Raw genomic sequence first — 25,356 nt, 5'->3', positions numbered from 1 at the left:
CCCCTCGTTTCCTCGTTCCATCGTCCCCTCGTCCCATAGTCCCCTCGTTCCATCGTCCCCTCGTCCCATCTTCCTCTCGTCCCCTCGTCCCCTCATCCCTTCGTCCCATCTTCCTCTCGTCCCCTCGTCCCCTTCCTCCCATCGTCCCCTAGTCCCATCTTCCTCTCGTCCCCTTGTTTCCTCGTTCCATCGTCCCCTTGTCCCATCATCCCCTCATCCCATCTTCCTCTCGTCCCCTCATCCCATCGTCCCCTCGTCCCATAGTCCCATCGTCCCCTCGTCCCATAGTCCCATCCCCTCGTCTCATCGTCCCCTCTAATTCTTAACCAGTGATCATAAACGATACATGGAAAATGCATTGGTGCTTCTTGTCCTTTTCCTGATCATTTCCTGAACCGGTAAATTATTGCTGGACTCTTGGATCGTTTGTTCGGTGTTCTTTCTGGAGCAACTGTATACTCAACTTTGGTTGGCCTCCATTTTTAAGGCCCCCCCCCCCCACTTTGTGGAGAGCTGTGGAACCCAAGCTGTTTGGCTCCACTAAGGACTTAATTTCTGTTGGTAGAGGATCAATATCCAGCGCCCCCCCTCCCTTCCCCAGTGCCATCTTAATAGCATCTTGGGCCTCTGGGCAAAGTAATGCACTGGGGTCCCTACCAGTCTACATCAGGTTCCCCCATCACAGTGTCCCCTTACATCAGGTTCCCTCATCACAGTGTCCCCATACATCAGATGACCCCATCAAAGTGTCCCTATACATCAGGTTCCCCCTCCACAGTGTCTCCATACATCAGGTTCCCCCTCCACAGTGTCCCCATACATCAGGTTCCCCCACCACAGTGTCCCCTTACATCAGGTGTCCCCATCACAGTGTCCCCTTACATCAGGTCCCCCCTTCGCAGTGTCCCCATAAATCAGGTTCCCCCATCACAGTGTCCCCATACATCAGGTGACCCCATCACAGTGTCCCCATACATCAGGTGTCACCATCACAGTGTCCCCATACATCAGGTTCCCCCATCACAGTGTCCCCATACATCAGGTTCCCCCATCACAGTGTCCTCATACATCAGGTTCCCCCATCACAGTGTCCTCATACATCAGGTTCCCCCATCACAGTGTCCTCATACATCAGGTTCCCCCATCACAGTGTCCCCATTCATCAGGTTCCCCCATCACAGTGTCCTCATACATTAGGTTCCCCCATCACAGTGTCATCATACATCAGGTTCCCCCATCACAGTGTCCTCATACATCAGGTTCCCCCATCACAGTGTCCCCATACATCAGGTTCCCTCATCACAGTGTCCTCATACATCAGGTGTCACCATCACAGTGCCCCCTTACATCAGGTGACCCCATCACAGTGTCTTCATACATCAGGTTCCCCCATCACAGTGTCCCCATACATTAGGTTCCCCCATCACAGTGTCCTCATACATCAGGTGTCACCATCACAGTGCCCCCTTACATCAGGTGACCCCATCACAGTGTCCCCATACATCAGGTGTTACCATCACAGTACCCCCATACATCAGGTTCCCTCATCACAGTATCCTCATACATTAGGTTCCCCCATCACAGTGCCCCCATACATCAGGTGTCACCATCACAGTGCCCCCTTACATTAGTTGACCCCCCATCACAGTTTCTCCATACATTGGGATCCCCATACATCGGCGATGTGCCCCCCTTCCCTTCCTCCTTGTACCTACAGATCACGAATGCTGTTCCCACCTGCAATGAAGGCAGCTCCACCTTCCTCCCCCACACTGAGACTGAGGTGAGCTCTCAGTCTCAGTCCTAGTTCTCTTCCGCCCCCTGCAGGAGAGAGGAGAAAGCTGAATCCTCTCTTCAGTAGAAGCCAGCCACAGCTCCTTCTGACAGGAGTGACATTGCAGCTATTCCTGTAAAAGAAGACTGGCATGAGAGGACAAATCGCCAGTGCCTTCCTCCAGCACAGCGTCCCCCCCCTTTTTTCCTGGCCCTGATCATGATGGGCCCCCCCCCCATGCAGCTGGAGCCCCTGGACAGTGCCCAGGTGTGCCCATTCATTAAGACAGCCCTGTCTCTCCCACTTCGACTTAAACCCTCACATATCCCCAGTGAAGAGGTGATACACAGGGATGAAAAAAATCCTCCTACATAAGTTGTACCTGTTTATCTGCCAGTCATCTTTTTCTTACATCCATTCAAAGTACAGAATTTACACAGGATCTCTCAGCTGTAAAAAGCGCGGGGGGGGGGGGGACGCTACATCAGTGAGGAGAGCTCTGAGAGCTGATTGGAGGATAGGGACACCCCCCCCCCCTTCACCCAGGAACAGAGCTGAGGCTGTCAATCATCTGGAGATCCCTCCCCTGTCACCATTAATCTTTTGGTATCAGGAAAACTCATCAGAAGCGATTCATGCTGAGGAAGGAGGCAGCAGACAGAAATGACTCTCAGTGCTCTGGACTGAGACAAGTACACACTATAGAGGGATAGGCTTTGTTCAGATTTCATGTCTGAGGTTTACAACCCCTTTAAGTTGGACAATTTAGTCCAGCACTGGCAAGAATGGCTCCCACCTCAGCAGCGCCCCCTGTAGAATGGGGACCCCCTGCCTTGCTATTATCCTATAAAATTAAATAAAAAACTTTTTGGCTTCAGAAATAATTTATTGCCTTATATATATATAAAAAAAAATTTACATTCTTTCCACCTAATTTTATAAAAGGTTTCCGCCTTTACTGTTTTACACCACGGGATTTTAGCACAGGCTTTTCGCATAATGGTTCATCTTCTGATTTTTTGAACCCGGCGGAATGTTTTCCTTGCTAAAGGTTACAGATCGATAGAGATACCAATCAAAGGAAAGTTGGTTAGGCATACGCCATGTACGAAAAAGAGACGCCGGAAAGGAAGCATCAGATACAGACGCGTCCTACGTGGGTTTTGTTTCCTGTACAGTACGGATCTCCGACAGAGCGACAGATGGCTTCATAGATTCTATTCGAACCCCGAGAACTACAGGTGATGGAGTGTCAATGGAAATCTTTTGGTGGGGGGGGGGGAGGGGGACTTTCCATGAGAAATTTATTTTTAGAGGTCTGTATAGTAGAAGACACACATGTCTGGGGCTTTGTCCACGATGGCTGGGGTAAGATATGTTACCCTATCATGGAGAGAGGAGAAAGCTGAATCTTCTCTTCAGGTGTATTTTAAAGCATAGAGGCAGAATGTCAACCAAAAATCCAGAAAGAACACACGATACAAACGTTATAAATGGAGTAAAATAAGTATTTGATTCCCCACCAAGTGATGATCCCTCACTTGATCATCCTCACCCCATGAGGAGAAACCTTGCATGGAGCTCCAGACCAAGGGCGATTGATGGATATTTTGTGTTTCTTCCATTTGCGAATAATCCCTCCAACAGTTGTCTCCTCGCCAAGCTTCTTGCTGATGGTCTTGTAGCCCATTCCAGCCTTGTGCAGGTCTACAATCTTGTCCCTGACGCCCTCGGACAGCTCTTTGGTCTTGCCCATGATGGTGAGGTTTGAATGGAAGAAAGAGATTCCTACAGAAAGAGACCTACTGTAGGTGCTCATGTGGTACACAGATTGGTCCTGTCAATGTAAGAAGGTCCTCCTAACGACAACTCGTTATATGTATAAAAGACCCCTGTCCTCAGAATCTTTTTCTTCCATTCAAACCTCACCATCATGGGCAAGACCAAAGAGCTGTCCGAGGATATCAGGGACAAGATTGTAGACCCGCACAGGGCTGGAATGGGCTACAAGACCATCAGCAAGAAGCTTGGTGAGAAGGAGACAACTGTTGGAGGGATTATACGCAAATGGAAGAAATATAAAATAACCATCAATCGCCCTTGGTCTGGAGCTCCATGCAAGGATTCTCCTCATGGGGTGAGGGTGATCATGAGAAAAGTGAGGGATCATCCCAGAACTACACTGGAGGAGCTTGTGAACGATCTCAAGGCAGTTGGGACCACAGTCACCAAACAAGCCTTTGGTCACACAATACTCTGCCACGGATTGAAATCCTGCAATGCCCCATAAGGTCCCCCTCCTCAAGAAGACACATGTACAGGTCCATCTGAAGTCTGCTAATGAACATCTAAATGATTCAGAGAAGGATTGGGAGAAAGTGTTGTGGTCAGATGAGACCAAAATGGAGCTCTTTGGCATTAACTCGACTCGCTGTGTTTGGAGTAAGAAATATTATGACTATGACCCTAAGAACACCATCCCTACAGTCACACACGGAGTTGGGAACATTAGGCTTTGGGGCTGTTTCTCTGCTAAAGGTACAGGCCGACTTTGCCGCAATGAGGGGCCAATGGACGGGGGCCATGTATTGTAAAATCTTGGATGAGAACCTTCTTCCTTCATCCAGAACACTGAAGATGGGTCATGGATGGGTCTTCCAGCATGACAATGACCCAAAACATACTGCCAAGGCAACAAAGGAGTGGCTCAAGAAGAAGCACATTAAAGTGGCCTAGCCAGTCTCCAGACCTTAACCCAATAGAAAATGTATGGATGGAGCTGAAACTTCGAGTTGCCAAGAGACAGCCAAGAACCCGTAAGGACTTAGAGAAGATCTGTAAAGTAGAGTGGACCAAAATCCCTCCTGAGATGTGTGCAAACCTGGTCACCAACTACAAGAAACGTCTGACCTCTGTGCTTGCCAACAAGGGTTTCTCCACCAACTACTAAGTCATGTTTTGCTTCTTGGGGATCAAATACTTATTTTACTCCATTTATAACATTTGTATTGTGTGTATTTTCTGGATTTTTGGTTGATATTCTGTCTCTATCATATAAAATACACCTATGATACAAATATAGACCCTTCATTTCTTTGTAAGTGGGCAAACTTACACAATCTGCAGGGGATCAAATCGTTATTTTCCGCACTGTGTATATATACACAGTGTATATTAGGTCCACCTTGCTAGTAGCGGGTTGGACCCCCTTTGGCCTTCATTCTTGGTGGCATAGATACAACAAGGTGTTGGAAACGTTCCTCAGAGATTTTGCTCCATAGTGACATGATAACATCACACAGTTGCAGATTTGTCGGCTGCACATCCATGATGCCAATCTCCCGTTCCACCACATCCAAAAGGTGCTCTATTGGATGAGATGTGGTGAGTGTGGAGGCCATTGGAGGACAGGGACCTCATTGTCCAGTGGTGAGATGATTGGAGCTTTGTGACATGGTGCATTATCCTGCTGGAAGGAGCCATCAGAAGATGGGGACACTGTAGTCATAAAGGGATGGACATGGTCAGCAACAATACTCAGGTAGGTCGTGGGGTTTAAACCATGATCAATGGGTACCAAGGGGCCCAAAGTGTGCCAAGAAAATACCCCCCACACCATTACACCCCCCACCACCAGCCTGAACCGGTGATACAAGGCAGGATGGATCCATGCGCCAAATTCTGACCCCACCATCTGAAGGTCGCAGCTGAAATCCAGACTCATCAGACCAGGCAACGTTTTTCCAATCTTCTATTGGATGTAACGAGTGGTTATTTGAGTTACTGTTGTCTTTCTATCATCTGGAACCAGTCTGCCCATGCTCCTCTGACCTCAACAAGGCATTTTCCTCCACACAACTGCCGCTCACTGGATATTTTTTCTTTTTCCCACCATTCTCTGTAATCCCCGAGAGATGGTTGTGTGTGAAAATCCCAGAAATACTCAGACCAGCCCCGTCTGCCACCAACAACCATCTATAGTATCTATATACATATATATATATATATATATATATATAACTTCAGAGTACCTTTTGCTCTCTCTCTGTGGAAGCAGTGGTCTCTCTGCAGAAGGTCCGACACACCCATTTGCCTAGTCTGAACCAGAGCTTTCCAATCAGCAGGGACCATGTTGATTTGCTTTGTTAATTGCAGCGCTATAGGTCTAAATCAGTAAAGAGGCGTGTCGGAAGGCTGCAGAGAGACCACTGCTTCCACACAGAGTAGAAGGGGGTCCTTCCTCCGATTCAGGCTGCGGTTGCTTTACAATGAAAATGATCTATAAGACATTGAACCTCCCTCTGTTCTGGTGCCCCTGAAGTGCATTTAAGCTTAGGTTTATTTGGGCTCCGGGTCTCGGATAGGTGGCCTGGCCAACACGGTGTAAATATAATAAAATGTAATAAAATAAAAAGCCTTCCAATGTGTTGGGTTTCCAAAACCATCATGACAAATATACGGAACGTCAGGTCTTTGGATGTGTCGGGATTCAGCCACCACCCTGCTGGAATGATAGAGCTGAGCAGGGCTGTCTCTAATACTGATTGGACCCCGGGCAAACATTTTCTTGGACCCTCCCGAATCCACTTATCAACTATTTTGCGGGGCTCAAGGGGCAGCTGCTTTGGGCATCACAACAATGACTGGGCAGCTTCCCCTTTTGCCCCATGTTTTGAAGACAGCCCTGAAGCTGAGACACATTTATTGAGGTTCCTCTTTTTTTCTTTTTTTTTTTTTTTTTATAGGTAACTAAGAGGAGCAGATGCCCAGCCCTCAGACCAGCAAGGTGGCTCCGGCTTCATCGGCGGAAAGTGACAGTCCGCCCGACGGGAAAGGAAAGGGGCAAATCAGCCAATGGAACCGCAGGAGTGCCGGAGTCACTTCACACATGCATCAGGTATTGTTATGGTCCGGGTTATCGATAAAGCTTATTTAAATCTGAAATGTGCCCCACTGGTTCCTCCCTTCATCAACATGCTAGTCATATGTTTTTTTGTTTTTTTTTTGATTAAAACTTTTCTGACTCCATTAAATATCTTATTTTAGACCCATCGATATCATCACTGGGCCTCTGTGCTTCTCTATACAATGCAGGCAGATCATGGCTGATGGGAAGGGCTGGTAGGGTGCTGTACATAGCCTGTACAACTGTGCAAGACTGAAGTATTAGGGGGGGGGGGAGCTGGAGGGAGGATTTAAACATATCACAAATAATTGAAGGAATTCTGTCTTGACAGCCACATCCACATCCCTACGTCATGGTGAATCCAACGTCCTTCAGCTCCTCCTCCTCTTACCTGCGGGCCCTCCTCCATGACAGCAAGCAGGCGGTGCTGATCCATCCGGTAAGTAGCAAAAAATATATAATATTTTCACCTGAAAAATCTGCTCAGGTATCAACTGAATCATTATTAGAGTAAGATTGTCTTTGTACTTTCATTTGAAGGGTCTCTTCACCCTAAAGCAAAGGGGGTCTTCAAACTACGGCCCGAGGGCCAGATCTGGCCCGCCGTTATCGTCAGTGGCGCAGAATAAGAGTTTAAGTCGGTGGGGGTGACCTATGGTCTCCGCTTTAAACTCCCCCCCCAGTGGCGATGCTAGACATTCTTTCACAGACTCAGTTTGGTGCCCCCCCCGTGGTGTCAGCAAGGCAGTGACAAAGTCACCCAGCGCCCAGAGCAAAAATCAGGAGTGTGCGGTTCAAAGGGCGCAAAGATCAGGAGTGTGCGGTGTACAGGGTGCAGTGATTAGGAGTGTGTGGTGTACAGGGTGCGGTGATCAGGAGTGTGTGGTGTACAGGGTGCAGTGATTAGGAGTGTGTGGTGTACAGGGTGCAGTGATTAGGAGTGTGTGGTGTACAGGGCGCGGTGATCAGGAGTGTGTGGTGTACAGGGTGCAGTGATTAGGAGTGTGTGGTGTACAGGGCGCGGTGATCAGGAGTGTGTGGTGTACAGGGTGCAGTGATTAGGAGTGTGCAGTGTACAGGGCACAGTGATCAGGAGTGTGCGGTGTACAGGGCACAAAGATCAGGAGTGTGCGGTGTACAGGGCACAAAGATCAGGAGTGTGCGTTGTACAGGGCGCAGTGATCAGGAGTGTGCGTTGTACAGGGCGCAGCGATCAGGAGTGTGCGGTGTACAGGGCGCAGCGATCAGGAGTGTGCGGTGTACAGGGCGCAGCGATCAGGAGTGTGCGTTGTACAGGGCGCAGCGATCAGGAGTGTGCGGTGTACAGGGCGCAGCGATCAGGAGTGTGCGGTGTACAGGGCGCAGTGATCAGGAGTGTGCGGTGTACAGGGCGCAGCGATCAGGAGTGTGCGGTGTACAGGGCGCAGTGATCAGTAGTGTGCGATGTACAGGGCACAGTGATCAGGAGTGTGCGGTGTACAGGGCTCAGTGATCAGGAATGTGCGGTGTACAAGGCGCAGTGATCAGTAGTGTGCGATGTACAGGGTGCAAAGATCAGGAGTGTGCAGGGTACAGGGTGCAGTGATCAGAAGTGTGTGGTATACAGGGTGCAGCGATCAAGAGTGTGCGTTCTACAGGGCGTAGTGATCAGGAGTGTGCGGTGTACAGGGCGCAGTGATCAGGAGTGTGCGGTGTACAGGGCGCAGCGATTAGGAGTGTGCGGTGTACATGGCGCAGTGATCAGGAGTGTGTGCGGTGTACAGGGCGCAGCGATTAGGAGTGTGCGGTGTACAGGGTGCAGCGATCAGGAGTGTGCAGTGTACAGGGTGCAGCGATCAGGAGTGTGCAGTGTACAGGGCGCAGTAATCAGGAGTGTGCGGTGTACAGGGCGCAGTGATCAGAAGTGTGCGGTGTACAGGGCGCAGCGATTAGGATTGTGAGGTGTACAGGGCGCAGTGATCAGTAGTGTGCGATGTACAGGGCGCAGTGATCAGGAGTGTGCGGTGTACAGGGCGCAGTGATCAGGAGTGTGCGATGTACAGGGTGAAAAGATCAGGAGTGTGCAGTGTACAGGGCGCAGTTATCAGGAGTGTGCGGTGTACAGGGCGCAGTGATCAGGAGTGTGCGATGTACAGGGTGAAAAGATCAGGAGTGTGCAGTGTACAGGGCGCAGTTATCAGGAGTGTGCGGTGTACAGGGCGCAGTGATCAGGAGTGTGCGGTGTACAGGGCGCAGCGATCAGGAGTGTGTGGTGTACAGGGTGCAGCGATCAGGAGTGTGTGGTGTACAGGGCGCAGTGATCAGGAGTGTGCGGTGTATAGGGCGCAGTGATCAGGAGTGTGCGGTGTACAGGGCGCAGTGATCAGTAGTGTGCGGTGTACAGGGCGCAGTGATCAGGGGTGTGCAGTGTACAGGGTGCAGTGATCAGTAGTGTGCGATGTACAGGGTGCAAAGATCAGGAGTGTGCAGTGTACAGGGTGCAGTGATCAGGAGTGTGCAGTGTACAGGGCGCAGTGATCAGTAGTGTGCGATGTACAGGGTGCAAAGATCAGGAGTGTGCAGTGTACAGGGTGCAGTGATCAGGAGTGTGCGGTATACAGGGTGCAGTGATCAGGAGTGTGCGGTGTACAGGGTGCAGTGATCAGGAGTGTGCGGTGTACAGGGCGCATCGATCAGGAGTGTGTGGTGTACAGGGCGCAGTAATCAGGAGTGTGTGGTGTACAGGGCGCAGTGATCAGGAGTGTGCGGTGTATAGGGTGCAGTGATCAGGAGTGTGCGGTGTACAGGGCGCAGCGATTAGGATTGTGAGGTGTACAGGGCGCAGTGATCAGTAGTGTGCGATGTACAGGGCGCAGCGATCAGGAGTGTGCGGTGTACAGGGTGCAGCGATCAGGAGTGTGCAGTGTACAGGGCGCAGCGATTAGGATTATGAGGTGTACAGGGCGCAGTGATTAGTAGTGTGCGATGTACAGGGCGCGGTGATCAGGAGTGTGTGGTGTACAGGGCGCAGTGATCAGGAGTGTGCGGTGTACAGGGCGCAGTGATCAGCAGTGTGCGGTGTACAGGGTGCAGTGATCAGGAGTGTGCAGTGTACAGGGCGCAGTGATCAGGAGTGTGCGGTGTACAGGGTGCAGTGATCACTAGTATGCGATGTACAGGGCGCAAAGTTCAGGAGTGTGCAGTGTACAGGGTGCAGTGATCAGGAGTGTGCGTTCTACAGGGCGTAGTGATCAGGAGTGTGCGGTGTACAGGGCGCAGTGATCAGGAGTGTGCGGTGTACAGGGCGCAGTGATCAGGAGTGTGTGCGGTGTACAGGGCGCAGTGATCAGTAGTGTGCGGTGTACAGGGCGCAGCGATCAAGAGTGTGTGGTGTACAGGGCGCAGTGATCAGGAGTGTGCGGTGTACAGGGCGCAGTGATCAGGAGTGTGCAGTGTACAGGACGCAGTGATCAGGAGTGTGCGATGTACAGGGCGCAGTGATCAGGAGTGTGCGGTGTACAGGGCGCAGTGATCAGGAGTGTGCAGTGTACAGGGCGCAGTGATCAGGAGTGTGCGGTGTACAGGGCGCAGTGATCAGGAGTGTGCGGTGTACAGGGCGCAGTGATCAGGAGTGTGCGGTGTACAGGGCGCAGTGATCAGGAGTGTGCGGTGTACAGGCCGCGGTGATCAGGAGTGTGCGGTGTACAGGGCGCAGTGATCAGGAGTGTGTGGTGTACAGGCCGCAGTGATCAGGAGTGTGCCGTGTACAGGGCGCAGTGATCAGGAGTGTGCGGTGTACAGAGCGATACGGCACTGCGATGCTTTAACTGACAATTGCGCGGTCGTGCGACGTTGTACCCAAACAAAATTCACGTCCTTTTTTCCCCACTAATAGAGCTTTCTTTTGGTGGTATTTGATCACCTCTGCGGTTTTTATTCTTTGCGCTATAAACAAAAAAAGAGCAACAATTTTGAAAAAAATGTTTTAATTTACTTTCCGCTATAAAACACATCCAATAGAAAAATGTAAAAAAAAACCTAATGTCTTCATCAATTTAGGCTAAAATGTATTCTGCTACATATTTTTGGTGCAAAAAATCCCAATAAGCGTATATTGATTGGTTTGAGCAAAAGTTATCGCATCTGCAAACTATGGGATAGATTTAGGGACTTTTATTTTTATTTTTTTTTACTGGTAATGGCGGCGATCTGCGATTTTTAGCGGGACAGCGATACTGCGGCGGAGAAATCTGACACTAAGTGACACTATTTGGGGACCATTGACACAAATACAGTGATCAGTGCGAAAAAAACGCACTGTCACTGTATGAATGACACTGGCAGGGAAGGGGTTAACACTAGGGGCCGATCTATGGGGACCATGGCCTGCTCTAAAGTGCGATCTATGGGGACCCTGCTCTAAAGGGGGATCTATGGGGACCCTGCTCTAAAGGGGGATCTATGGGGACCCTGCTTTAAAGGGGGTTCTATGGGGACCCTGGCCTGCTTTAAAGGGGGGTCTATGGGGACCCTGCTCTAAAGGGGATCTATGGGGACCCTGGCCTTCTCTAAAGGGGGATCTATAAGGACCCTCCTCTAAAGGGGGATCTATGGGGACCCTGGCCTGCTCTAAATAGGGGTCTATGGGGACCCTGCTCTAAAGGGGATCTATGGGGACCCTGGCCTTCTCTAAAGGGGGATCTATAAGGATCCTCCTCTAAAGTGGGATCTATGGGGCCGTGTTTTAAAGGGGGATCTATGGGGACTCTGGCCTGCTCTAAAGGGGATCTATGGGAACCCTGGCCTTCTCTAAAGGGGGATCTATAAGGACCCTTCTCTAAAGGGGGATCTATGGGGACCCTGGCCTGCTCTAAATAGGGGTCTATGGGGACCCTGCTCTAAAGGGGATCTATGGGGACCCTGGCCTTCTCTAAAGGGGGATCTATAAGGATCCTCCTCTAAAGTGGGATCTATGGGGCCGTGTTTTAAAGGGGGATCTATGGGGACTCTGGCCTGCTCTAAAGGGGGGTCTATGGGAACCCTGGCCTGCTCTAAAGGGGGATCTATGGGAACCCTGCTCTAAAGGAGGATCTATGGGGACTCTGGCCTGCTCTAAAGGGGGATTTATGGGGACTCTGGCCTGCCCTAAAGGGGGATCTATGGGGACCCTGCTCTAAAGGGGGATCTATGGGGACCCTGCTCTAAAGGGGGTCATGTTGGCTAAATATATATATTCTTTGCAGGGAGAACCTGGAGTACCTGGTGGTGCAGGAAAGCCTGGTAGCATGGGGAATATAGGTGAAAAGGTAAGACTAAAGGGGGGTCTATGGGGACTCTGGCCTGTTCTAAAGGGGACTTATTCGTACTTGTAGAACTAGGCCAGAGAGCAGACAGAGTGTTTTTTTTTTATGGTTTTAATTTGAAATGTACCTTGGTATGTACTTTGGAAAATGTCTGCCGCGGCCTTGGTCCCTGCCTATCCCTGCGGTGAACCAACATGTCAGGGAGTGGAGGTTGCAGTGGCGCCCCTCTCAGTGTGGCACCCGGGGCATGTGTCCCCCCTGCCCCCCCCCCCCCAATCCGTACCTGTACTGTGTAAGGGGGGACACTGATGAAGACCCTGGCAGAAAAATACTCTGATGGGGACCTTGATGTAAAAGGGAATCAAGTGGGGACACTGATGTAAGGAGGGCATTTGATGGGTTCCCTGATGTAAGGGGGGACTCTGATGGGGGCCCTGATGTAAGGGGGAACTCTGATGGGGGCCCTGATGTAAGGGGGAACTCTGATGGGGGCCCTGATGTAAGGGGGAACTCTGATGGGTACACTGATGTAAGGGGAACTCTGATGGGGGCCCTGATGTAAGGGGGGACTCTGATGGGGACCCTGATGTAAGCAGGGAATTTGATAGGGACCCTGATGTAAGGGGGGAATCTTATGTAATGGGGAAATTTGATGGGGACCTTGTTGTAAAGTGGGACTCTGATGGGGACCCGATGGGGATGATGTAAGGAGGAAATTTTAAGGGGGCCCTGATGTAAGGGGGGGGGACTCTGATGAGGGCCCTGATGTAAAGGCGGACTCTGATTGGGACCCTAATGTAAGGAGGGGATTTGATGGGGACCCTGATGTAAGGAGGACATTTTATGGGGGTAAGGGGGGACTCTGATGGGGGCCCTTGCAGAAAAATACTCTGATGGGGACCTTGATGTAATGGGGAAATTTGATGGGGATCCTGATGTAAGGAGGACTCTGATGGAGGCCCTGATGTAAGGGGGGACTCTGATGTAAGGGGGTAGCTCTGATAGGGACCCTGATGTAAGGGGGGGGGCTGATGGGGACCCTGGTGTAATGGGGGACTCTGATGGGGACCCTGATGTAAGAAGGAAATTTTATGGGGATCCCGATGTAAGGGGGGGCTCTGATGGGGGCCCTGGCAGGAAAATACTCTGATGGGGACCTTGATGTAATGGGAAATTTTAAGGGGGCCCTGATGTAAAGGGGGACTCTGATGGGGACCCTGATGTAAGGAGTGAGTTTGATAGAGACTCTGATGTAAGAAGGACATTTTATGGGGATCCCGATGTAAGGGGGGACTCTGATGGGGGCCCTGGCAGGAAAATACTCTGATGGGGACCTTTATGTAATGGGGAAATTTTAAGGGTATCCTAATGTAAGGAGGACATTTTAGGGGGTGCTGATTTAAGGGGGGATTCTGATGGGGGGGCCTTGATGTAAGGAGGACATTTTATGGGGAGTCTGATGTAATGGGGAACTCTATTGGGGACCCTGGTGTAAGGGAGGGGGCTCTAATGGAGATGTTTTTTTGGCCCCTATACAATTTGGCCCTCCTACTGAAAATTTGGAGACTCCGCCCTAAAGTGATATTTTAGTTCCAGGTGAGTTCTGCGGGGGCGGAGTCTGCCTCTGAATTCCTATGTATATTGGATACTCCCGCAGCTCTATACCCGGCCCCCCCGGTACTCAGCATATGACACAATCTTGCAATGAAATAGAAGGGGGCCCTTTAAGATGATCCATTCTTCAATGGGCGCGCCTTCACACAACCGCCGGTGAAATATTAAAGATCAAAAAAAGTTCCAGACTGACAAAGTATATTCCGGAACAATGAGGCGGGCGGTGTCTCCACGATAATTATTATGACATGTGAAGCGTTGTCTAACAATTTCCTTTGCTTTTTCCTGAAAAGAAATCATCGCAGCGTCAGATGTCTCACAGCCTCCCCTGTAATTCCTGCCAATCATCGCCGCGTCAGTTATGGCGGCGTATCGCGGGAGAGCTCCCACAGAGCACGCCGAAATATGAAATCGTCCCTTATCATGATTTGTTTTGCTTGTCATAAATAGTGCAAAGTGCAACAGCCTCATCAGGACCAACAAAGAAAGAGCAATAGGAGGCTAAAATGCCTTCCCAGGAGAAAAGGCTGCAGGAGGCTCCTTCCAGTGCTGTCCATAGAACCAAAAACATGTGATCATGTGATCTCTGCTTGAAGTGCTTGAAGCAGGATCCCTATTGGCTGAATGTCCCTTTCAATCCTGGGCCAGGCCTAGGGTTGCCACCTGTCCAGGATTCACCCAGACAGTCCAGGTTTTGAATCTTGTGTCCTGGGTTTCAGGCAGACTGAAACCAGGACACATTATTCAGACCGGGCTGTGGCTCCCCAAGTAACCAAGATAGTCACACACAAATCTGTTGCCATCCAGGAGCTGTGGGCGGCTCTGTGAGGGCAGGTTCGGCATCACTGGGGGGGGGGGGGGGGGGGGGCAATGATGTCAGCAAGAACAATTTGGCCACACCCACTGAACGCTATGCGCACCGCATTACTATTCTCCTTGGGGCACCCAAAGGTGTTCCAGGCCGCTAAAGTGTTCGGGTTTGGCTTGAAGAAAAGGGGGCAACCCTGGCCAGGCCATGTTCAACTCAAGTCCAAGGATGGGCCAACACAAGCGCTTGCATCTCCGTCTGAGGGCCACACCCTGACATAGTGCTGCTCTGTAGTTATTGCATATTAACCATCGGCGTAATGCATGTATGCGGCGGCAAGGTGGGCGGGGCTTAATGCCAAGCCACGGCACATAAGAGATCATGGAGCTCCGAGCTTCTGTGAAGGTTCCCTTGAAACCCCCCAGCATTTATCGCCCCCCCCCCCCCAGATAATCCTTCATAACACAAATCCCCCCCCCCAAATCCCCCCTCCTTGCATAAACTCCCTCACCCAAATAACTTTCTTAGACATACCAGAACCTTTTAGAACTCTGCGATGCTGTGGGTTTTTTTAAGATCATTCTAGAACCTTCAGGGACATGCTAGAATTTTCCAGGACATTCTAGAACTTTCCAGAATGTTCCAGCACATTCTAGAACAGGGGTCTCAAACTGGCGGCCCTCCAGCTGTTGCAGAACTACAAGTCCCACGAGACATTGCAAGGCTGACAGCTACAAGCATGACTCCCAACAGGCAGAGAGGCATGAGGAGACTTTTAGTTCCTCAACAGCTTGAGGGCCACCAGTTTGAGACCCCTGTTCTAGAACTTTCTGGAAAATCCTAGAACTTTTCAGAGCATTCTCGAACTTATTAGAACACACAAGAGATGGTCAGAGACTGCAGCACCACCACCTTCCCTGTAGAGATACATCTCCCTACCTGTCCACCTTCGGTCTCCAGGGGAGGTGCCCAATGGAAGCCAAACAATATGACATTAAGGCCACAATAAAGTGAAGTAAGATGGATTCTTAAAGTGGGGTTCTACTTTCTACTTTACCTATAGATAGATCCATCATACTACCTGTACGTTCCAGAGGGATTTGGGTTATTCATGCTATCACTCACCCTCTGAGAGCTTGGTTGGCTGGCAGTCAGCCTGAACCCGGCACGTCATGGATTATGGCCATTTAGCAGCCAGCCCTTGTCTTGATAGATGGAATCCAGAGGAAGTGGGAAGAGTGGCCTTCATCTGTATGTTCTTCTTATTACAGCTCACCAGAGACAATGGCTCTCAGTCTTCCGTCCTTCACTTGGCACCCGCTGCCTCCTCCTCCTCCATACTCAGCATGCCGCCAACAAGACTGTTCCCATTGGTGGCCAAATACAAGCAGCACCCAGCTTTACAAGGTAGGTTGCATTATGGTGAAGAGGACCTTTCATTGTCATCACACGAAATGTCAATATTGTTTCAGTTCACCAGTTCATCTGCCTAAATTTTGCCTTTGCTGTCCCCCACGGGCTTCAAAATAAGGACCCTTGATCTCTGTGTGGAAGCAGTGGTCTATTTGCTGAGGTCCAACACACCCACTGCTGAGTGAGGCCTAGAGCTCTGCAATTAGCAAAGTTCATATTCCTTGCTAATTGGAGAGCTCTAGCTCTAAATCAGTAGGGGTGCTTTGGAACTCTGGAGACTTCTGCTTCCACAATAGAGAGCAAAGGTCCTTTTCTACAGCCCGCTGGCAAGGAAAAGGCTTTTCTACTCTGGCTGTGGCTGATTATTAAAGAAAGACCAACCTTGCACACCTTTTTGGTTGGATGCATCTAGATAGTCACCAGTGGCCAGAGACAATTAGCTGTAGCATGCATGGACATCAGGAGAAGCCCTAACTCTGTATACTCAGGTCATGGAAAGAACCAAAGCCACTAGAGCAAATTGACAGTCAGGGAACTAGGTAATTCTGAAGTAGAGGACAATGCCCGCATAAGATCACCTAGCACCCAAACTGCCCCAACCCACCCCCAGAGCACCCTGATGATAGATGCCAAACGATGCTCCCCAGTGCACACGCCTTATGAAGCTGGAATCCCACTTCAAGGTGCCACCACGCTTGTCTGACCGTAGCAGTTCTGGATCAACCAACTGGGTTTTGCGTTGGCCAGGAAGTGAGCAATTTCATTGTAGGACCTCCCTGCTGTGCGTTCTCTGCAGGTCTCCTTGCACCAATTGTGAATAGCACTAGAAGGCAGGGCACACATGTGATGAGGAGGCCCCTGGCCCCCCACACAAAAACACTGCGCCTGGGGCAGCTGCACCTGATGGCACTCTTGTCATGAAGTGAGGCCATCATTATCAGCCTTCATTCTTTTTCAAGACAGGTTCCTTTTAAAGCATGATTTATTGCTGAGCAATGCAGATGTTACCAACATGTTGGGTGACTGAATTCACTGAGCTGAGCCCTCAGGTAGGATCCAGATATATGACATTGATTGGAATCACAAGTAACACACCCAAAGTGGAATCTTTGATCCACCCTTGACTCTCCCCCCCCCCACCCCCCACCCCCATGCACTCTGTCTAACATGTTCTGAAATGGATAATCCTATCACAGGAATGAAGCCCGGAAGCCTGGGATGGGTCCAACATGAATCCAGCTCTGCAAAAAATGAAGAGGGTGATGGAAATAAGAAAAGCACTGTGCCTTCCTATCTAAAGGAACATCCCAAAAACAACGACCATGTGCAGAAGACCATCTCAAATGAGGGACAGGACAAAGATGGGTCAGTAGATCTTCCCTGTGTGTATAGCATATAATGTTGAGCCCATTTCCATCACTGGGTATGGTCAATTTTCCAGCCAGTTTCTATCACTTGATATAGTCAATGTCCATTACTGAATACAGCCAATATCTATCACTGGATGTGGCCAATTTTAAGCCAATTTCTATTACTAAATATGGCCAATGTCCATCACTGGATAAGGCCAAATATCAGCCTATTTTCATCACTGGATGTGGCCAATTTCCAGACAATTCTATCACTGGATACATCCAATTTCCAAGCCAATTTCCCTCACTGGATGTGGCCAATTTCCAGACTATTTCTATCACTGGACGTGGCTAATTTCCATCATTGGATTTGGCCAATTTCTAGCAAATTTCTCTCACTGGATATGGGAAAATGTCCATCACTGGATGTGGCCAATTTCCATAACTGGATATAGCCAATCTTCATTGCTGGGTACATACAATTTCTATCACTGGATATGGTCAATGTCCATCAATAGATATGACCATTTTCCAGCCAATTTCCATCACTGGATGTGGCCAAATTCCAGACAATTTATATCACTGGATGTGACCAATTTCCAGACAATTTCTCTCACTTGAGATGGCCAATGTCCATGACTGGGTGTGGCCAATTTTCAGCCAATGTCTATCACTGGATATGGCCAATGTACATCACTGAATACAGCCGTTTTCCATCACTGGATGTGGCCAATTTCCTGCCAATTTCTATTACTGAATATGGCCAATGTCCTTCACTGTATAAGGCCAATTATCAGCCTATTTACAACACTGGATGTGGCCAATTTCCAAACAATTTGTACCACTTGATATGGCCAATGTCCATCACTGGACACAACCAATTTCCAGCCAAATTTCTCTCACTATATGTGGCCAATTTCCATCACTGGATGTGGCCAAATTCCAGACAATTTCTATCACTGGACGTGGCCAATTTCCATCACTGGATATGGCAAATGTCCATCACTGGACATGGCCAATTTCTAGCCAAACTGCATCACTTTATATATGGCCAATCTCTATTGCTGGATACAGCTAATTTCCATTAATGGATATGGCCAACCTCCACTGCTGGATATAGCTGGTTTGCATCACTGGGTATGGCCACTTTCCAGCCAACTTCTATCACTGGAACACCACTTATCTCCATGGTCATTAATATGGAGTTGCCCCCACCACTGGCAAGCTGCGATTAATTCATTGATGTTTTTGGGGTTTAGAAACACTCTGGGGTACATGCACACAACCACCTATGGCCATACAATGTAGAGTTCAGGTGTATTTCCTGCCTGGGAATTAATATATTACATTGTTGTTTTGGGGTTGGGATACACTGTCAATAGGATTTCAGAGAGGCAATGTTCTATTGTATCTCAAAAAAGGTGACAAGCTCTGTTCGAATCCCCCGTGTTTGGAACAGGTTTACTTCACCCAACACAATGTATCTTTTGACAATTGCTGTTATGTGTTCTCCTCTAAAGCACTGAGCTGGTCCATCCTGTCCAGTACGGCAGTGGGTGCAAGTTTCCACACTGTGAGAAGACCTTTGCAGATCACAGACACTTCCTCAGGTGAGATGTTCCTAATGGAGTTTCTAAATCAGATTAGGGTACTAGGTCAAGTGCAGTGCTGGGTTAAACTTTGTGGAGGCCCCTAGGCAGTCGAAACCTTGGAGCCCCCCTCGCAGGTTTCGCGTGCGTGCACTCTAGTGGGATAACATTGAACTAAGTAGTGTTCACGTCGGCCACTAGATGGAGATGACCATCTGCAGGTTTCTTGTGCATGCGCTCTAGTGGGGTAACATTGAACTACATTAAGTTGTGTGGCACATCGAGCGCTAGATAGAGATGACCATCTGGAGGTTTCTTGTGCACGCGCTCTAGTGGGATAACATTAAACTAAGTAGTGTGCAACTCGGTCTCAAGATGTAGATGACCATCTGGAGGGGATAACATTGAATTAAATAGTGTGCACGTCAGCCGCTAGATGTAGATGACCACCTCAAGGTTTCTTGTGCTCTAGTGAGATAACATTGACCTAAGTAGTGTGTACGTCGGTTGCTAGATGTAGGTTGTCGGTTGCTAGATGTAGATGACCACCTGGAGGTTTTTCGTGTGCACACTCTAGTGGGATAGCATTGAACCAAGTAGTGTGCACGTCAGCCGATAGATGTAAATGACCAACTGGAGGTCTCTCTTGCGCATGCTCTAGTGGGATAGCATTGAACTAAGTAGTGTGCACGTCGGTCGCAAGATGTAGATGACCATCTGGGAGAGAATAACATTGAACTAAGTGGTGTGCAGGTCGACCTCTAGATGGAGATGACCATCTGGAGGTTTCTCGTGCGCACGCTCTAGTGGGATAACATGGAACTAAGTAGTGTGCACATTAGCCCCTAGATGTAGATGACTATCTGGAGGTTTCTCGTATGCGCACTTTAGTGGGATAACATTAAACAAAGTAGTGTGCAGGTCAGCCGCTAGATGTAGATGACCACCTGGAGGTTTTGTGTGCGCATGCTCTAGTGGGATAACATTGAACTAAGTTGTGTGCAGGTCGCTCGCTAGATGGAGAGGACCATCTGGTGGTTGCTCGTGCTCACACTCTAGTGGGATAGCATTGAACTAAGTAGTGTTAATGTCGGATCTCTAGATGGAGATGACCAGGGGCGTTGCTAGGTCTACAAAAGATCTGGGGCTAGAGCCCATAGCAGAGTAGTAAAGAAAGTCATACGCATGGGTGGGCATACACATGTATATACAGTAATATATGTGTGTGTGTGTGTATATACCCCCAGAGAGCCCCCCCTTACATCAGGGTCCCCAGAGAGCCCCCCACTTACATTAGGGTCCCCAGAGAGCCTCCCCCTTAAAATCAGGGACCCAGAGAGCCTCCCCTTGCATCAGGGTCCTCAGAGAGCCCCCCACTTATATCAGGGTCCCCAGAGAGCCTCCCCCCCCTTGGGGACCCCTGCAGAGACTCGGGGCTATAGCCCCAAAAGCCACCCCCTAGCAACGCCACTGGAGATGACCATCTGGAGGTTTCTTTTGCGCGCTCTCTAGTGGGATAACATTGAACAAAGTAGCGTGCACGTTGGCTGCTAGATGTAGCAGACCATCTAGAAGTTTTCCATGCGCATGCTCTAGCGGGATAATATTGAACTAAGTAGTGTGCACGATCCAGAGATATGCATGAAAGCAGTGGCTCCTCTCTCCTCATTGGCTCACACAGCACACTCCGGTCATTGGCTGCTGTCAATCACAGCCAGTGAACCAATGAGGTGAGAGCAAGGGTGGGGGGTAGGGGACCGAGCCATACAGAGGGCAGCCTGGGAGAGAACCTGCTCAAGTGCCTCCTTTGGTGTCTATTGGAGGGTGGCCCTAGTCGCACGTGAGCCACCTAACCAGAGCCAGTGAGCTTTTCAAGGGATTGTAGTTCTTCCCTTTAATACTCTTAAACTTTATTTGGGAGACTGAAATATGTTTTTCATTGTTTTTTTTTTTATAATATCTAGACATTTGTACAGTGACCACCACCTAGATGACAAAAGCACCGTGCAGTGCCTTCTACAACGAGAGGTGGTCCTCAGCCTAGAAGAACAGGTGAGACAGAATTTTCCTCATATCTTATAGGAGATGGGTGCTACCAGTCCCAGGACAGGGTTATGTAGACGCGGCCAGGACAAATTGTGTGTGCCCCCCACCCCCACCCCCCCAAGATGTATGAGCATTATGCGTCAACAAACCCCCCCCCCACCCCCCCCAAACAAAAAGAAAAATCAAGCATTAATCTGCATGCAAGCATAAATTCCCCCTCAAATCAGAACACCCCCCTACTGGAATTTCCCATCCCAGCAAAATCTCCCTCTCCTCATATGCCCCCCAGCACAAATCCCCCCTCCCCCAATAAAAACACAATCCCTATCCCTCAAATTCCCACTCAGAGCACAAATCCTCTTCCCCCTACTCCAAATCCACCCCCCCCCCCCCCCCCAGCACAAATTCCCCTCCTCCAATCCTCCCTCCTATCACAAATGCCTCCCATTCATCCCTACTAGCACAAATCCCCTCAAAAAATATTTACCCTCCTAGCACAAAATCCCCTCCTTCAATACCCCCCCCCCCAAATTTCCCCTCCTAGCACAAATTCCCCCAACCCCCAATCATCCCTACTAGCACAAATCCTCTCAAAAAATATTTCCCCTTCTAGCACAAATCCCCCCCACCCCACCCCACCCCACCATATCACCTTTTCTAGCACAAATCTCCTTTCCCCCCTCCCAAAACAAATCCTCCCAAGTCAACACTCCTAGCACACCTACCCAAATTCCCCCTCCCAACACAAATACCCTTCCACCAATCTCCTCATAGTCCCCCACCTCACATGATACCACAGTGCCGGGGGCAGCCGCCCCTCCTGCCCACCCCTTGTCCTGGCCATGGGTGCTACATTGTAACTGAAGTGCAATAATTGGGTAATATTTATTGTCCAGAGTTAAGTGGGCCATTGGGTGTATTTACAAAATGTTTGTCCTATTTTTTTTAAAATTTATTTATTACGGGTATTTGTATAAACGCCATCAATTTACGCGGCACTTTCCATAAACAGTAAATTGTACATTCACATCAGTCTCTGGACTCAAGGAGCTTACAATCTAAGGTCCCCTAACTCACAATCATACCTACACATACTAGGGGCCAATTTAGACGGGAGCCAATGAACCTACCAGCATGTCTTTGGAGTGTGGGAGGAAACCGGCGTACCCGGAGGAAACCCACGCAGGCACAGGGAGAACATGCAAACTCCAGGCAGGTGTGGTGTCCTGGTCCTATGAAAGTGCATGAACATTCGTTCTATGCCAAAGGGGTGCAAAATCGAATGTTGTTACTTATTAGGGCTATTCTCTCATGGGTTGCTCGTTATTCATTCATAAAAATTTGAGTGAATCAGAAAAATACACGTTATGGCCACTGGAAGGAGCCAATGATCATAGCAAATAAGTATTTTTTTCCTATAATCATTAGCGCCAACTATTGGCCATTATGTTTTTCCAGAGGGAATATGGTGTTTGGTCTGGTTCAAAGTAGCCAAATCAGGTGTACAGACTCAATATACAGTAATATACACTTTATTGCCAAAAGTATTGGGACACCTGCCTTTACACGCACATGAACTTTAATGACATCCCAGTCTTAGTCCGCAGGGTTCAATATTGAGTTGGCTCCGCCCTTTGCAGCTATAACACCTTCAACTCTTCTGGGAAGGCCGTCCACAAGGTTTAGGAGGGTGTCTATGGGAATGTTTGACCATTCTTCCAGAAGCGCATTTGTGAGGTCAGGCACTGATGTTGGACGAGAAGGCCTGGCTCGCATTCTGCGCTCTAATTCATCCCAAAGGTGTTCTATCGGGTTGAGGTCAGGCCAGTCAAGTTCCTCCACCCCAAACTCGCTCATCCATGTCTTTATGGACCTTGCTTTGTGCACTGGTTCAAATCATTTGGTGGCGGGGGGGGGATTATGGTATGGGGTTGTTTTTCAGGGGTTGGGCTTGACCCCTTGGTTCCAGTGAAGGGAACTCTTAAGGCGTCAGCATACCAAGACATTTTGGACAATTTCATGCGGGAACCGTTTGGGGACGGCCCCTTCATGTTCCAACATGACTGCCCACCAGTGCACAAAGCAAGGTCCATAAAGACATGGATGAGCGAGTTTGAGGTGGAGGAACTTGACTGGCCTGCACAGAGTCCTGACCTCAACCAGATACAACACCTTTGGGATGAATTAGAGCGGAGACTGCAAGCCAGGACTTCTCGTACAACATCAGTGCCTGACCTCACAAATGCTCTTCTGGAAGAATGGTAAAACATTCCCATAGACACCCTCCTAAACCTTGTGGACGGCCTTCCCAGAAGAGTTGAAGCTGTTATAGATGCAAAGGGTGGGCCAACTCAATATTGAACCCTACGGACTAAGACTGGGATGCCATTAAAGTTCATGTGTGTGTAAAGGCAGGCGTCCTAATACTTTTGACAATATAGTGTATATTACTATATATATTATGTATCAGCCAATAAAAATTGGTCATGCAAGGAATACAATTTATATAACTGACCTCATATCATTTCAGCTTGCTTTGGAGAAGCAGAGGCTCCATGAGATGCAGAGCTCGATGACGGGAAAACTTGGCACGGCTCATCTATCAGTAAGTATTTGGACATCTTGTAGTGTTCCCAACCAATGAAAGTTCCTGTAGGGACAGACTATTCTCCCTTTTATGTTTCTATAGCATGAAAGAAAGAAACACTCTTTATAGTGAATAATTAGATTCTAACTACAGACCATGAGGCCCTATAGAAAAAATGTGATGAGGTAGCTCTGTGACCTCTCTGTGGCACCTGGGCACAGCAAGGATCTTGATGACTCCTACTTCAGAGTTTAATTTTTCGCAAGGGTTTCCCTAATGGGGCCCCCCCTCTCATTTGCAGGCCCCATAGCAGAGGCATGGGCTGCTATGGCAATAGTTATGCTTCTGGAACAGCCACACAGTTCTTTCAAACTGAGGATGCATGGAAACTGCCTTTCAAGACCTCTGACCTTCTGAAAATACTGGTTCCCAGGTAGTAATGCTGATCCAATGGCTTCAGTCTTTAGAGCCCCAAACCTAAAACTAGTATTCAAAAGTAGAAGTTTCAATCTCATCTCACTCTAACTTTTCTGGTCGGCATGTTTGTTTTTGGAGGGTGTCTGTGGGAATTTGTGCCCATTTGCGAGGTCAGGTACTGGTGGTGGATGAGAAGACCTGGCTCACCATCAATGTTCCAATTCGTCCCAAAAGGTGTTCAGTAGGGTTGAGGTCAGAGATCTGTCAATGACATTCGAGTTCCTCCACCCGTCACACCTATATGAACGTGTTGGACATCCCATTTCAACACCATTGCCATTATTATTAAGTTGCTCCTTCCCACCTCCAAGGCCATTGCTATGAAGAACGTGTTGGACATCCCATTTCAACACCATTGCCATTAATATTAAGTTGCTCCTTCCCGCCTCCAAGGCCATTGCTATGAAGTTACACCCTTTGTGGCTGTAAGATCCTCCACTCTTCTGGGAAGATTTCCCACAAGATTTTGGAGGGTTTCTTTTGGAATTCAGTCCCCATTTGTGAGGTCAGGTACTGATGTTGGATGAGAAGACCTGCCTCATGTGTTAAGCCCCATGTTGGGTGGCAAAAAAACACCTGGCTTACCATGAGGGCTCTCTGCAAGGCACTCGAGTTCCTCCACATCAAACTGGTCAAACCATGTCTTTATGGAGCTGGTTTTGTACACAGGGGCACAGTCATGCTGGGAAAGAAAAGGGTCTTCACCAAACTGTTAACCACAAGGTTGGAAGAACATAATTGTCTACAATGTCTTTGTATGATGGACTTTTAACAGGACCCTTCTCTGGAAGCTTATCAACTCTATCATTTGGACGAGGGTCCACATACTGTACTTCTGGCCATGTAGAGTTTTCTTCTTCCAATACCGTTATCTATATACAAGCCTTGCACATATATACGATCAGCCTGATGTTTAGTAGGCCCTCACCTGTCCTCTAAACTTTTCTTACAGAAGCAGAGAGAATGTAGCATCCTCCACCAGTCCTATTATTCTGGAGTCTCTACCTGGCCTGGTCTGGATCTCACAGTCCCATTACAGGAAGGCTTCCCGGACACTGTCCTAGCACTGAGAAGACAGCTCTGGGAGGGCGGCAGTGTCAACATATTTCATGGTTTGTTTCTTCACTTATTGAGCTTGTTTATGGCTTTTGTTACAGCCAGGGCCGCATTTTCCTCTTACGCACAATAGGTTTGTGCATATATGCCACAGATTTTTCTTGTATAACTATCGACTACTCATTGGCCCCCCTCATTGGCAGATTTACAGTCATCTCATATAAGCTTATTTGTACATCATCACCATATTCTAAGCAATGTTAGGGTCAGTAAAAATGTAATCAAGCAAAGGTATGTTTCTAAGGCTGCTAAAGGTTGTATGTATATAGGCTTCAATTCCTGGGCGATTCTAATCATATATCCAAAAATGAAGAGGTATATTATTTTTTGATGGACTGCTATTGGTGCCATGAAGACCATTGGTCAACTGTGCCTCCAGAACTGAGGGTGTG

The 25,356-nt window shown here is 48.9% G+C and overlaps 1 protein-coding gene across 5 annotated transcripts in view; it reads left to right on the top strand.

The window, feature by feature from the left end:
• Positions 1-25,356, top strand: part of FOXP3 (forkhead box P3) — a 72,651-nt gene that overhangs the window by 34,208 nt on the left and 13,087 nt on the right. For 2 of the 5 annotated variants that reach the window (XM_073600732.1, XM_073600734.1), the window contains 9 exons: positions 6,520-6,671; positions 7,012-7,119; positions 11,903-11,965; positions 15,656-15,791; positions 16,994-17,162; positions 18,670-18,759; positions 20,703-20,790; positions 23,315-23,389; positions 24,801-24,960. In XM_073600732.1, the coding sequence (XP_073456833.1) occupies positions 6,537-6,671; positions 7,012-7,119; positions 11,903-11,965; positions 15,656-15,791; positions 16,994-17,162; positions 18,670-18,759; positions 20,703-20,790; positions 23,315-23,389; positions 24,801-24,960 (1,024 nt within the window). In that variant the 5' untranslated portion in view covers positions 6,520-6,536. Of the gene's footprint in view, positions 1-2,911; positions 3,016-6,519; positions 6,672-7,011; positions 7,120-11,902; positions 11,966-15,655; positions 15,792-16,993; positions 17,163-18,669; positions 18,760-20,702; positions 20,791-23,314; positions 23,390-24,800; positions 24,961-25,356 lie in introns of those variants that run through there. The other 3 variants (XM_073600735.1, XM_073600737.1, XM_073600736.1) reach the window with 3 other exon arrangements.

The sequence above is a fragment of the Aquarana catesbeiana genome, linkage group LG09 (genome assembly GCF_042186555.1).
Source record: "Aquarana catesbeiana isolate 2022-GZ linkage group LG09, ASM4218655v1, whole genome shotgun sequence".
NCBI lineage: Eukaryota > Metazoa > Chordata > Amphibia > Anura > Ranidae > Aquarana > Aquarana catesbeiana.
Note: the sequence above shows the minus strand (reverse complement) of the source record. Positions and strands in the feature narration are given on the sequence as shown.